Consider the following 12,207-nt stretch of genomic DNA (forward strand, 5'->3'; position numbering starts at 1 on the left):
GGGACAAGCAGACTGCCCGCTGAGCAGGGAGCCTGACATGGGGCTCTAACCCAGAACCCTGAGATTGTGACGTGAGCCAAAGGCAGACCCTTAACTGACTCAGCAATCCAGCCATTCCTGGAATATTCTCTTAAACTGATGGCAGATGATATGTTCATTTTGTTGTTATGCTTCATGATTTATGTATGTTATGTCAAATATTAATTACCTCTTTAAATACAGTAAACAAGAGGACAATGGGATTTTTTTTTAAATTTAATATAGCTGATACACAGTATTACATTAGTTTCAGGTATACAACAAAGTGATTCTGTAAATTTCTATTCTGTGCTCTCCCATCTGTCACCATAAAATGCTACTACAATACCAATGACTATATTCCCTATGCTGCACCTTTCATCCTTATAACTCACTCATTCCATGAGGAAGCCTGTGTCTCTCACTCTCCTTCATTCATTTTCATCTGCCCTCTGGCAACCACGTTTGATTTCTGTACTTATGGAACTATTCCTGCTTTTTTGGTGTTTGTTCCTTTTTTAAAGATTCACATATAAGTGAAACCATATTTGTCTTTTTCCATCTTATTTCACTTATACCTTCTAGGTCTATCCATGTTGCCACAAATGACAAGATCCCATCCTTTTTTTATGGCTGAGTGATATTCCAGTGTGCTTTTGTGTTTATAGATCTCTAGATGTACCTATAGAGATAGAGATATCTCTATATATAGCTGTATCTATTCTCTTTATCCATCTACTGATGGACACAGGTTGCTTCCATTATCTTGACTACTATAAATAATGTTACAGAGTGGTGCACATATCTTTCTAATCAAGTATTTTTGTGTTTGGGCAAATACCCAGTAGTGGAATTACTGGATTGTATAGATTTTTAATTTTTTGAGGAAACACCAATCTGTTTTCCGCAATGGCACCAATTTACATTCCCACTCACAGTGCATGAGGGTTCCCTTTCCTTCACATCCTTGTTAATACTTGTTATTTCTTATCTTCTTGATACTGGCCATTCCAACAGCTATAGGCGATCTGCACTTTGATTTAGATTTTCCTGATGATTGATGTTGAGCATCTTTTCATGTGTTGGCCATTTCTAGGTCTTCTTTGGACAAATGTCTATCAGGTCCTCTGCCCATCATTTAGGCAACTGTTATTATTGTTGGGTTGTAGATGTTCTTTATATATTTTGGATATTTAACCCCTCACCAGATATATCATTTGCAAGTATTTTCTCCCATTCAGGAAGTTGCTGTGAATTGAATTTTGCATTCTATCCTATACCCTGTAAGAAAACCCTTCTCTAAATATGGGTCTGCACATTTGCATTGAGATATACCATGTTTATCTTGTGGCTTCATAGACCCCACCTTGCGAAAGTCAGGCCTCAAGGATCCCTGATCTTCAGTGTTTTGCTTGCTGCCTAGTCCCATCTCGTGCCATCTGCCCAACCAGTCTCTGAGCTCCTCAACTGCTTCCGAGTGCCTCTGTGCTATCAGCACATACTTGTTCTGACTGACTGGAGACAACTGCACATCTCTTTCCTGTTGGCCGATGAACGTTTCATCCTGTTACAAGGCTCAAATGTTACCCTCAGGAGCCTTCCCAGAGGCTGTGAGCGTTTGGCCCTTTCTCCTGTTTTCACAGGGTCTTGTTCATGGCCCCTTGGGCACTTATCTGATGTGTGTCATTAGTCATTTCCAGGCTGGCCCTGCCCTGGACTCCAGAGTCCCCAAAGGCCAGTAGTGTTTGTATGTATGTATGTATGTATGTACGTACGTATGTACGTACAGAATTCTCTACACCCGATGTGGGGCTTGAACTCATGACCCCAAGATCAAGAGTCCATGCTCTTCCGACTGAGCCGGCCAGGTGCCTCAAGGCCAGTACTCTTTTCTACTCAGTCCTGTGGCCCAGAGCCTACCCTAAACCACTTTCAGCAAAGCTCCTCTTCATGAGACAGGGAAACAGCCCTAGGGCAGAAGAGTCAGGAGACACTGTCATGGAGCCGGAAGGAAGGGGAGCAGGTCAGGAGTTAGAGGCCAGGTGCTGGAGACACAGAGGACTCAACAGGGAACACTCTCCTTGTCAGGCACTCCTCACCTCTGTCGCCCTCAGAGCTACCACTATTGGAAGCAAAAGAGAAACAAAGGCTACCAAGCTTTATTCAGGTCATACTGGTTACAGATAACATATGGAAGCCTGCATCCAGCCCCCTGAGCAGGCTCAGTCACCCCTGCTGCCAGTCTCATTTCTTGTCCTCCTCCTTCTTGTCCTTCTTGCCATCCTTGTTGGCCTGCGAGGCCAGGGACCCCATGGCATTTCGAATAGCTTCATTGTTGGGATCCACGCCTGGAAGGTTCTCCAGGACACTCTGAAGGAACTCGGGGTCCTGCATCACGTCATAATCATCCTCCTCCTGAAAAAGGGCAGTGTTGGCTCGGGCCAGGGGCTGGGCCAGCTTGGGAGCACACTGCTGCCTGAGCCCCTCTCCGCCTGTCTGTGGGTGGGGCCACCTCTGGCCGAAGGTAGAAAGGACAACGGAGGGGAATACCCAGTGCCTACGGATGGTACGAACTCATACATTCGTGAGTGACCAAACAGAGAAAATGGAACTTTGCTTCCTGAGCATACAGGATAAAAACAGATGCCATCACGTTCAGATTTCTTGATATCAGACACCCACTCCTTCTTTGCCTTAGACTCTCTCTCACTCTCCTGGGAAGACAACACCCTATATACCAGTCCAGACTGCTCCCACCAAGAAGGAAGAAAAACGACAAAACATCAGGACACTGAGCCAACCTGGACTGTGTTCATTCTATTGCCTTAGCAAGGTTTACAAACAAGAAATGTAGATCTAGGTGTTTCTTTCCCTCTGCTCCTCAAAAAGCTCATCTATGAAACCCTGAAGAATGTTCCAGGCCTAGAGGGCTAAAGACATGAACACCAATGGACCTTAAGTGTTCTGGGGGTGGGGAGTCATTGTTGGCCCTCACCTTGGCGGGCTCAGATGTGTCCATGGCGGAACCGGCATCAATGTCAGCAGATTCTGCCTGGCCAAACTCTGAGGAAAAGAGGGCAGTCCGTTTAGCTCCATTTCCCTACCCAGTGTGTCCGGCCGAGCACTGCTCCCCAGGCCCTGGCTTACCAGCACCCTGCAGGGACATCTGCATGGCATAGGCGATCTGCTCCTCCTCGGTCATACTGCTCAGGTCAGGAAGCCCAGTGCGGCCAAACTCCTGCTGGCTGATGGTCATCTTTAGCAGGGCGTCATCTGAGTCTGGAAAAAGGAGGGGAGCAGCAGAGTAGGATCGCTGCCATGCTCCACACAGGCCCATCCCCAAGCTGCTCCCCCAGCCCCTATGTTCCCATGCTGCCCAGCCTCCCTACCGCTACTCCAGCGTCTACGCCCGACTCCACGGGATACCCTTGGTCCCATCCCTCACCTTCAGCCCCAGCTGTAGCAATCCCCGCCTCAGCCGCAGAGGCCGCAGCTGCCCGCCGGGCCTCCTCCTCCTGTCGCTGCCGCTGCTCTTCCATAGAGACACGGAGGGCCTGGCAAAGGGCAGGGCAAGGTCAGATGTTCTGCCCTCCCTCCTTGCAGGTGCTTGGGGAAGTCAGTTGAGGGGTGGGAAGGGAACATAAAGTGGCAGCCTCTGGTTTATGCACATGGGCAAGAACCTGGGGGAGGTAAGAGGTGACATAGGGAAAAAGGATTTGGGAGAAGCCTGGGGTTTAATCAGAAGTGAACAAGAGAGTATGACATTGGTGTCCTTAGAGATCACACAGAATTAAGGGGAAAAGGGACCAAAGGGAGTCTGGGGAAATGAGCGAGGGTGTTCAGGAAGGTTTAAGCCTGGAGATGCTATGTGGTATGTGGGTCCTCAGTACAGGAGGACAAAGGAGGACCCTTGGGCTCTACCTGAGGTCAACATTTGCTCACCAGGGCCAGCTCAGGATCAGCACTGGGATCCACTCCGAATTCAAAGTCACTGGCACCAAGACCCAACATGGCACCACCTTCACCAGCCAGAATTGGAGAACTGATGAGGGCATCGGCCAAGCTGGGCCCAGGAGGCACTGTCACCAGATGAGAACCGGTTCCATCTTTGCCATTCAGTGTGTTTACAAAGGCTGTCAGCTTTTCTGTGTTTACCTCCTGGAAGAGGGAAGAATAGAGGAGGCTCTCCTTCCCACCTTGCTCCCCCTCCTCTGCCACTTCAGCACCTGTCCGGAGCTGTTCTCTCACAGCGCAGGCACTGCTATGGGGAAGGACTGCTCTGTTTGTAACCAAATCAAGTCCATGCCCCCCAACCCGTCCTTACTCACCTCTTCCCCAAAATTGATAATATCAACATTTACTTTTTCTTTCTTGAGACGTTTAGCCAGCTTCACCAGCTAGGAAGAGGGAAGAGAAATGAGGAAATCTGTTCCATACCACAAGGGGAAAGGATACTCCTCACAAGCATACAGAAATCGGTTAACCTCCCCAATAACCCCCAACAGAAATACTGAATTCTGCATATCCACATTTTCCCAAAAGGATGAACCCAATGCCTATGGCAGCTTGCCTAAGGTCCAAGGGGCCCCATTCCCACGTTCCCCAGCTGTCACCTGGACTCACATCCTTCTCGTTGTCCTCTACGGGGCTCCCCACGAAGGCGATGATGCGCATCTTGTGATTCTTGCCCTGTCGGTGCTTCAGAGCCAGCTTATAAAGGAAGAGGAAGTTCTCACAGTCAGCCAGAGGAACCACTGAGCTCTCTCTTCTGTCACTCTGCTTCTTTTCTTAGGGGTTCTATGTTCAAGTCCACCATCATGTTCACACAAGGTCTAACCCCTCCCCCACCCATCCCTCCCTCCCGTGCCTCTGCGTGTGGACAAGGAAGAAGGGCTGTCTTAATTCCAGGGGTCTTTTCCTTCACCACCCTCACCAGTCCTGGATTCATCCCACCACATCCTTTCTACTCCTTTCTCTGGGTCACTTCTCTTCCCTGCTCTGCTTCTAGCTCAACACTCCAGGGAAGAAATGAACCAGTGTTGGGGGCAGAGCCTCAGAGCAAGGGGGAACAATCAAAGGGATCCAGTAGGACTCACATGGGCCACACGGATGCCAGTGCAGAAGGTGATCTTGCCCTTGGGTTGGACAGTGTGGAGCTTGGAAAGAATGCGGCCGGTGTCGGGGGTAAGTGTGGTCAGCACTTCACAGTCACTGGGATGTAGGGAAAGGGTTTCTATGATTTCAGGTCTGGACAAGTGCCTCTGAACCTGTATCTGACTCATCTTTTTTTTTTTTTCCCCAAGGAAACTCTACGCCTGACATGGGGCTTGGACTCATAACCCCGAGATCCAGAGTCACATGGCCTACCGACTGAGCCAGCCAGGTGCCCCCGACTCATCTTTTAAGACCTGGATAATAACTGTAATCTCTCCTGTTCTTAATCAAACATCCAGTGTTTAGAGGGTAGATCTTAAATTAAAAGTAAAGAATTTTTTCTGACTATGTGAGATATGTGTGTTACCTAAACTTAATGTGGTGATCATTTCACAATATATACATATATCAAATTGTTATATTGTATACCTTAAACGAATGCCATATTGTCAGCTATATCTCAATAAAACTAGAAAAAAATCTAGTATTTAATAGATATGAACACAGGAAGTAAGGGGTTGACTTTACAAGAAACTTGCCCTCTTCCTCCCAATGCTTCCCTTGAACTCTTCTTATGTTATCCTGCTCCCAGGGCCCCAAGAATCCTCCACCACATCTGGATGCTAGTGAGCATGTCTCCCCGCCGCTCCATTTCCAGACCTGCTTGCCAGCTAACAACATACATACTGGGATGGGAGGTTACTCATTTGAGGATTATTAGTTCCTTAAACAAATTACTTTTGGGGTATGAGGATATGTGATACAGGTCCTGGGGACTCTTAACCCAAAATGACTTTTCATTGACTTTAAAATACATTGTGAAATTTCACCCCAGAAGATTTAGTTTCCTATCTGTATTAAATTCAGATTAATATCAAACCCAAGCTGCAGGGCACTTGGGTGACTCAGTCGATTAAGCATCTGACTCTTGATTTTGGCTCAGGTCCTGATCTCCAGGTCCTGATATGGAGCCCTGACCACATGGGGTTCTTTGCTCAGTGGGGAGTCCTCTGGGACTTCTCTCCCCACCTTGCCCTTCCCCACCCACCCTGTGCTCCCTCTCAGATAAATAAGTCTTTAAAATAAATAAATAAACTCAAGTTGCTATTAATATTTCTTCTGAATAGGGAAGAAGGTAGTCTGGGAAGGCTGATGGGCAAATGCAACTTCACGGGACCTGGACAGCAATCTGGATGCCACAGCAGGTCACATGTCAGAAAACAGCCACCCACCTACCACACCCCTTCCTCCTCTGCCCCATGTACTTGGCCAGTGTGATGAGGCCCACGTTGTTCTCAGGGTTGCTGCGGGTCTTAGAGTGACAAACTATGTTGACAGCGTCTTGTTGAGCCTGAAGCCGGGTGGGTAAGAAGTCCCCATTCCGCATATACTCACTGTTGTCCACACTGTCAGATTAAAAGAAAGACAGAGAAGACATATGGTAAGATCTCGCCAATACATTCTCTCTAATTCCAGAGACCTCTACCCTCTTCCCTCCTTCAACACTTCTTTGAGGGACACTATCATGCACAGTAGTGGCTCTCAGTCTCTGTGAAACACAGAACCACCTACAACTTAAAAAATATTAAATGTGTATGTATGTATACACACACACACACACCCATATATATATACACACACAGACACAGACTTCCAAGCCTTACACCAGACTTACTGACTCAAAACGATCAAAGGAGGGGCGACAGGGTGGTCAGTTGGTTGGGCAGCACACTTGATTTCAGCTCAGGTCATGATCTCAGAGTTGTGAGATCAAGCCCCACATCATGCTCCACACTCAGTGAGGAGACTACTTAAGATTGCCCCCATCTCTCTACCCCACACCTTTCTTAAAAAAAAAAAAAAAAGACGAAAGGAGGAAATATACTTTATTTTTTTAATTGTATTTATTTGTCAGAGAGAGAAAAAGAGAGCATGTGTGCGCAGGAGCACAAGCAAGGGGAGAGGCAGGCTCCCTGCTGAGCAAGGAGCCAGATGCAGGACTCGATTCCAGGGCCCTGAGCCAAAGGCAGATGCTTAATTGACTGAGCCACCCAAGCATCCCAGGAAATAGATTTTAAATCTCCATTCCACAGACGATTCTGATAAGCACCAAAGGTTGCAGTCTGTTCAAGCACCACAATCACCTTCTTAGAAGCTGCAATTCAATGTTATTAAGCAGTGTCATGGATGAATATTCTAAATTTGCCTTCGAGATAGATTTATTCCTCGGGCGCCTGGGTGGCTCAGTTGGTTAAGCGTCTGCCTTCAGCTCAGGTCACAATTCCTTGGTTCTAAGATCAAATCTCGCATCAAGCTCCTTGCTTAGCAGAGAGGGTGCTTCTCCCTCTGCCTCTGCCTGCTGCTCCCCTTGCTTATGCTCTCTCTGTCAAATAAATAAAAATCTTTAAGAATCCATTAAAAAAAAAAAGTATTTCAAGGGTAGAAAATATTTACAAAATAATACATGCTCGGCAGCAATGAGTGCAGAAAAGCACAAAGCAATCATCTTATTAAATGTTTACCAGCTCTGGCAGCTGGACCAAACTGCAAAAAGGAGGTTCCGTGGAAGTGGGCTCTCACATCTTTTATCCTTGCAGTTCTTCCCAATCTAAGAAATCCAGATAATATGAAATACAAGCAGGGCACCTGGGTGGCTCAGTAGGTTGGGCCTCTGCCTTCAGCTCGGGTCATGATCTCAGGGTCCTGGGATCGAGCCCACGCAGGACTCTCTGCTCAGCGGGGAGCCTGCTTCCTTCCCACCCAGCCTGCCTACTTGTGATCTCTGTCAAATAAATAAAATCTTAAAAAAAAAAAAAAAGAAATACAAGTTCTGGCTTCCCAGAGACCATAAGGAGACAAGAAAGTGAAGGAGTTATACTTCAAGCCCCAAACAGGATCAATTCCTGATAACTTGAGATCTCATAGCACTCTAATCATCAAGGATTCCAACTGTACTTCTGGGAAGAAGCAATGTTCTCCCAGATGAGACACTTCATTTCCACTTGCAAACAAAATATGGGCTGGGCGGGGAATGCCTGGGTTGCTCAGTGGGTTAAGAGTCTGCTTGAGGCTCAAGTCATGATCCTGGAGCCCCGGGGATTAAGCCCTGAATCCGGGCTCCCTGCTCAGTGGGGAGTCTGCTTCTCCCTCCCACTCTGCTCCTTCCCCCACTCATGCTCTATCTCTGACAAATAAAGAAATAAAATCTTAAAAAAATATATGGGTGGGTGCAATCTTTTTCTTTAGTATCGTTTGACTGGCAATAAATATAAGCCAAAAATGATGAAGAGAGGTAATTAAGAAACTACTGAAAGAAACAGAAAAGGGAGTAAAGGGCGGTATTCAGTTTCAGGTTCAAATCCCCAATCTGTTTTTTATTAATACTATGATCCTGAGGAAGTTACTTAATTTCTCTAAAGTCTAGTTACTTCATCTGTAAAATGGGTTTTACTATATGTAGGTGAGGGTAGGCTTTCAGGATTGCTATGATAATGAATCATAGAAAGTACTTAGCACAGTGCCTAACAATAAGCATGAAACATGGACTAGTTCTCCTGTGGAAACTCCATCTATGTAGAGAGAGGTCAAGGGCTCACTCTCCTGACCATTCATTATATTCTTTTTTTCTCTGATACACTGTTTCTGCTTATTCTCCCAGCAGAGAAGCAACAGCCTCTCTAGCTTCAAATACAGTAGTGAGTCCAAACATAGAAAACAATGGAGGCTTTGAGGACCATCCAGCTGGAACAGCTACTAAATAGAAGGGCTGTGGGCAAGAGTGGCAGATGTATGAGGCCTGCAAGAAAGGCGTCAGAGGGACGCCTGGGTGGCTCAGTTGGTTGGACAACTGCCTTCAGCTCAGATCATGATCCTGGAGTCCTGGGATCGAGTCCCGCATCGGACTCCCGGCTCCACGGGGAGTCTGCTTCTCTCTCTGACCTTCTCCTCGCTCATGCTCTCTCTCACTCTCTCGCAAATAAATAAATAAAATCTTAAAAAAAAAAAGAAAGGCGTCAGAGTGAGCATGGGGACATGAGAGGTAGGGAGAATAGACAGTGGAGAGTGTGGGAGCAGGGCTCACACTTTGTCCTGCATCAGAACACTGGGAGGGTGATGGTAGTATGGGGGTATTAAAAACACAGATGCATTAACACCTAGGTATGTATCCCTAGAAAAAAAGTTCAGTTTCTCCAATCTTGAACTTTATATGAATTGAATAATGTATCTATTTCTTGACTACTTTTGCTCAACCGTATACAATTCTTCCCAACAAAAATCCATCTCAAAATAAGGGCTTGTGAAATTTTCCAGCTATTCCATAAAGTCTTTATTTTAAAAAAGAATACAGGGGCCCTGGGTAGCTCAGTGGGTTAAAGCCTCTGCCTTTGGCTCAGGTCATGATCCCAGGATCCTGGGATCATGCCCCACATTGGGCTCTCTGCTCAACGGGGAGCCTGCTTCCCCCTCTCTCTATGCCTGCCTCTCCACCTACTTGTGATCTGTCAAATAAATAAAATCTAAAATAAATAAATAAATAAATAAATAAATAAATAAATAAAATAAAAAAGAATACAGATGCCTGGACTTTCCTGGATGGGCATCTGGCTCTGCAGATGGAAAACGGAGTCAAATACCTGCCATTTTTAATAAACTCCTCTGCAGGATTTTGATGCACAGCAGAGCAAGAACCTCTACAGAAAAAAAGGAGTGGGTCTCCTCACTATTCTGTGCCTGTGCTGTTACAAATGGCCACCCATATGTCTCTCTGGACATAATCCTTCCTCCTATACATCAAGACAAACCAATAGTCTTTTTTTTTTTTTTTTTTTTTTGAAGTAGGCTCCATGCTGGGAGGGGCTTGAACTCAGGACTCTGAGTTCAAGAGCCAGACACTTCACTGAGCCACCAAGGTGTCCCCAGGCCAAAAACCAAAAACCAAAAAACCCCATTTTGTATGCGGGTTTACATGGCTCTGCCTCCACCATGTTCAGAACTCTTCCAGAAGTCCTCTATTGAAAGGTACCAAAGTCCAACCTCCTGAGCTCAACATTTGTGGTTTTCTACCCTTCAAAAAAAGAAACTACCTTAAACCAACAACCTTAAAACCAAGTCACACTAATCTATTTCCTAATCCTTAACCACACCTTGGGCATTTACACTTCAGCAGCTTAGTTTCTGCCCTACCCTCTACTTGTCATGGTCTCTCCTCAACATCTGCTAAAGTCCCTTCAAGGCCCCTCTTAAATTGCCTCTTGAGGACTTCTCAGGTACACTGCGACTAACAGATGTACAGTGCTATACAGTTTACAAAGCATGGTCACAAACATTCTACCTACCTGTGTTATAAGGCAAGTGGAGATTAAGATTACTCCCAGTGAAAGATTTAATACATTCTCAAGAACATGCAGCTAGTAAGTAGCAGAAAACACAGGACTTTGGATTCCAGATCCTGTCCTTTTTCTATTCTAACATGCTTTGGCAACATAAACATCTAGAGCTCCCAATTAAATCTGAACTAAAGATAATTAACAAATAACTTTTTAGTATAAGTACATCCCCTGCAATATTTGGGACACATTTATAGCCACTTTTTTTTTTTTTTTAAGATTTTATTTATTTGACAGAGATCACAAGTAGGCAGAGAGTCAGACAGAGAGAAAGGGAAGCAGACTTTCTGCTGAGCAGAGAGCCGGATGTGGGGCTCGATCCCAGGACCCTGGGATCATGTCCCAAGCCGAAGGCAGAGGCTTTAACCCACTGTGCCACCCAGGCGCCCCTATAGCCACTTTTATATTAAAAACTACTGTTCACATGAATTCAAATTTACCTGGGCACCCTATATTTTACCTGGCAATGTTATCCTTCCCCACCCCATCAAAAGAAACTCTTAGGTAGCTGTTCCATCCAACTGGCAATTTGTGTGTTTGTATACTATTCCTTATTATATTCTACTCTCATCGTTCAAAGAAACTGTGGAAATCTTGCAAAAGTCTGTGTCCTCTGCTTCTAATCCAACTCATAGTAAGATAGTAATAATAAAATACATAATAATCCAACTCATAAGACACTCATAATAAATCTGAGACTGAAGAAGAGGGCTAGCTCAGCAGACAAGAGTTTTAATGTCAGACAGCCTAGGGTTTAAATCTTGGCTCCCCCACTCAATTAGCCCTGCGACTTTGGGGAAGTCATTTAAAATTGCTGAGACTCGGCGGGCGCCTGGGTAGCTCAGTGGGTTAAAGCCTCTGCCTTCCACTCAGGTCATGATCCCCGGGTCCTGGGATGGAGCCCCACATCAGGCTCTCTGCTCAGCGGGGAGCCTGCTTCCCCTTCTCTCTCTCTGCCTGCCTCTGCCTACTTGTGATCTCTGTCTGTCAAATAAATAAATAAAATCTTTAAAAAAAAAATGCTGAGACTCGGTATCTTCACCTGTAAAACGGACGAATATTTACCTACAAGTGTTGTGAAGTTTAAGTGAAAAAACGTAAATTAATGCCTGACACATAGAAGGCAATTTATAAGCTGTACCTCTGAAGATGATACAGGGGAAGTTAATGGAGACAGACCTGAGCCATTGGGACAGAGAAAGGATTTACAATCTCTTGTTAATATCCATTATTTTGAAAAGAAGAGAGCAGGAGAGGTGAGTCTGAGAAGCAACACTCCCTACAGACAGCAGACTTGGGGCTAGTCTAAGGGAGACGACGCTAAAATAGAGCGAAGAAGCAAGGATCGGCCAGTCAATGACTGTCCGAGGGTTGAGGGGTACTGAGGTACTCCGGACCCGTCCTCCTCTCCCGGGCCCTGGGATGACTCAGGGAGTCAATGGGGCTCCTTCCTTCCGGGCCCAAGGCCGCATCTCACCGATCGGTCCCCCCCCCTCCACCCCAAGCCCACCCAGCCTCGGCGCGACAAGCGCCCCCTCACTCAGTCCCGCCCGCCATGGGCCCCGAGGTAAATCCTCACCAAACCATAGTGCTTTCCAAGACCATCTTGCCACCTTCCTCCCTCCCTGACCGGCTCTTCTAGACTGCC

General features: G+C 46.2%; 1 protein-coding gene across 2 annotated transcripts; it reads right to left on the bottom strand.

Moving 5' to 3' along the window:
• Positions 1-2,155: 2,155 nt before the first annotated feature.
• On the bottom strand, positions 2,156-12,207 carry LOC111161952 (proteasome 26S subunit, non-ATPase 4). 2 transcript variants are annotated; one of them, XM_022526037.1, is made up of 10 exons: positions 12,139-12,207; positions 6,438-6,578; positions 5,115-5,229; positions 4,642-4,728; positions 4,347-4,415; positions 3,961-4,176; positions 3,464-3,572; positions 3,166-3,297; positions 3,014-3,081; positions 2,156-2,433 (listed from the first exon to the last, which is right to left on the bottom strand). In XM_022526037.1, exons 1-10 carry the CDS (start codon positions 12,162-12,164, stop codon positions 2,263-2,265), a joined length of 1,134 nt encoding a protein of 377 aa, XP_022381745.1. In that variant the 5' UTR covers positions 12,165-12,207; the 3' UTR covers positions 2,156-2,262. The 2 variants fall into 2 exon arrangements, with proteins under 2 accessions (XP_022381745.1, XP_022381746.1); XM_022526038.1 differs by having other exon boundaries at positions 3,166-3,300; positions 3,458-3,572.

Source organism: Enhydra lutris, unplaced genomic scaffold, assembly GCF_002288905.1.
Source record: "Enhydra lutris kenyoni isolate GAN:26980312 unplaced genomic scaffold, ASM228890v2 scaffoldscaffold88, whole genome shotgun sequence".
In the NCBI taxonomy this organism is placed as follows: Eukaryota; Metazoa; Chordata; class Mammalia; order Carnivora; family Mustelidae; genus Enhydra; species Enhydra lutris.

Coding starts and splice junctions, on each gene's coding strand:
- LOC111161952 (XM_022526038.1), bottom strand. CDS start 12,164: ATGGTCTTGGAAAGCACTATGGTTTG. Junction 5,230..6,437: donor GGCCTCATCACACTGGCCAA/GTACATGGGGCA, acceptor CCTACATCCCAG/TGACTGTGAAGTGCTGACCA. Junction 3,301..3,457: donor AGCTGGGGCTGAAGGTGAGG/GATGGGACCAAG, acceptor CCCTCCTTTTTC/CAGACTCAGATGACGCCCTG.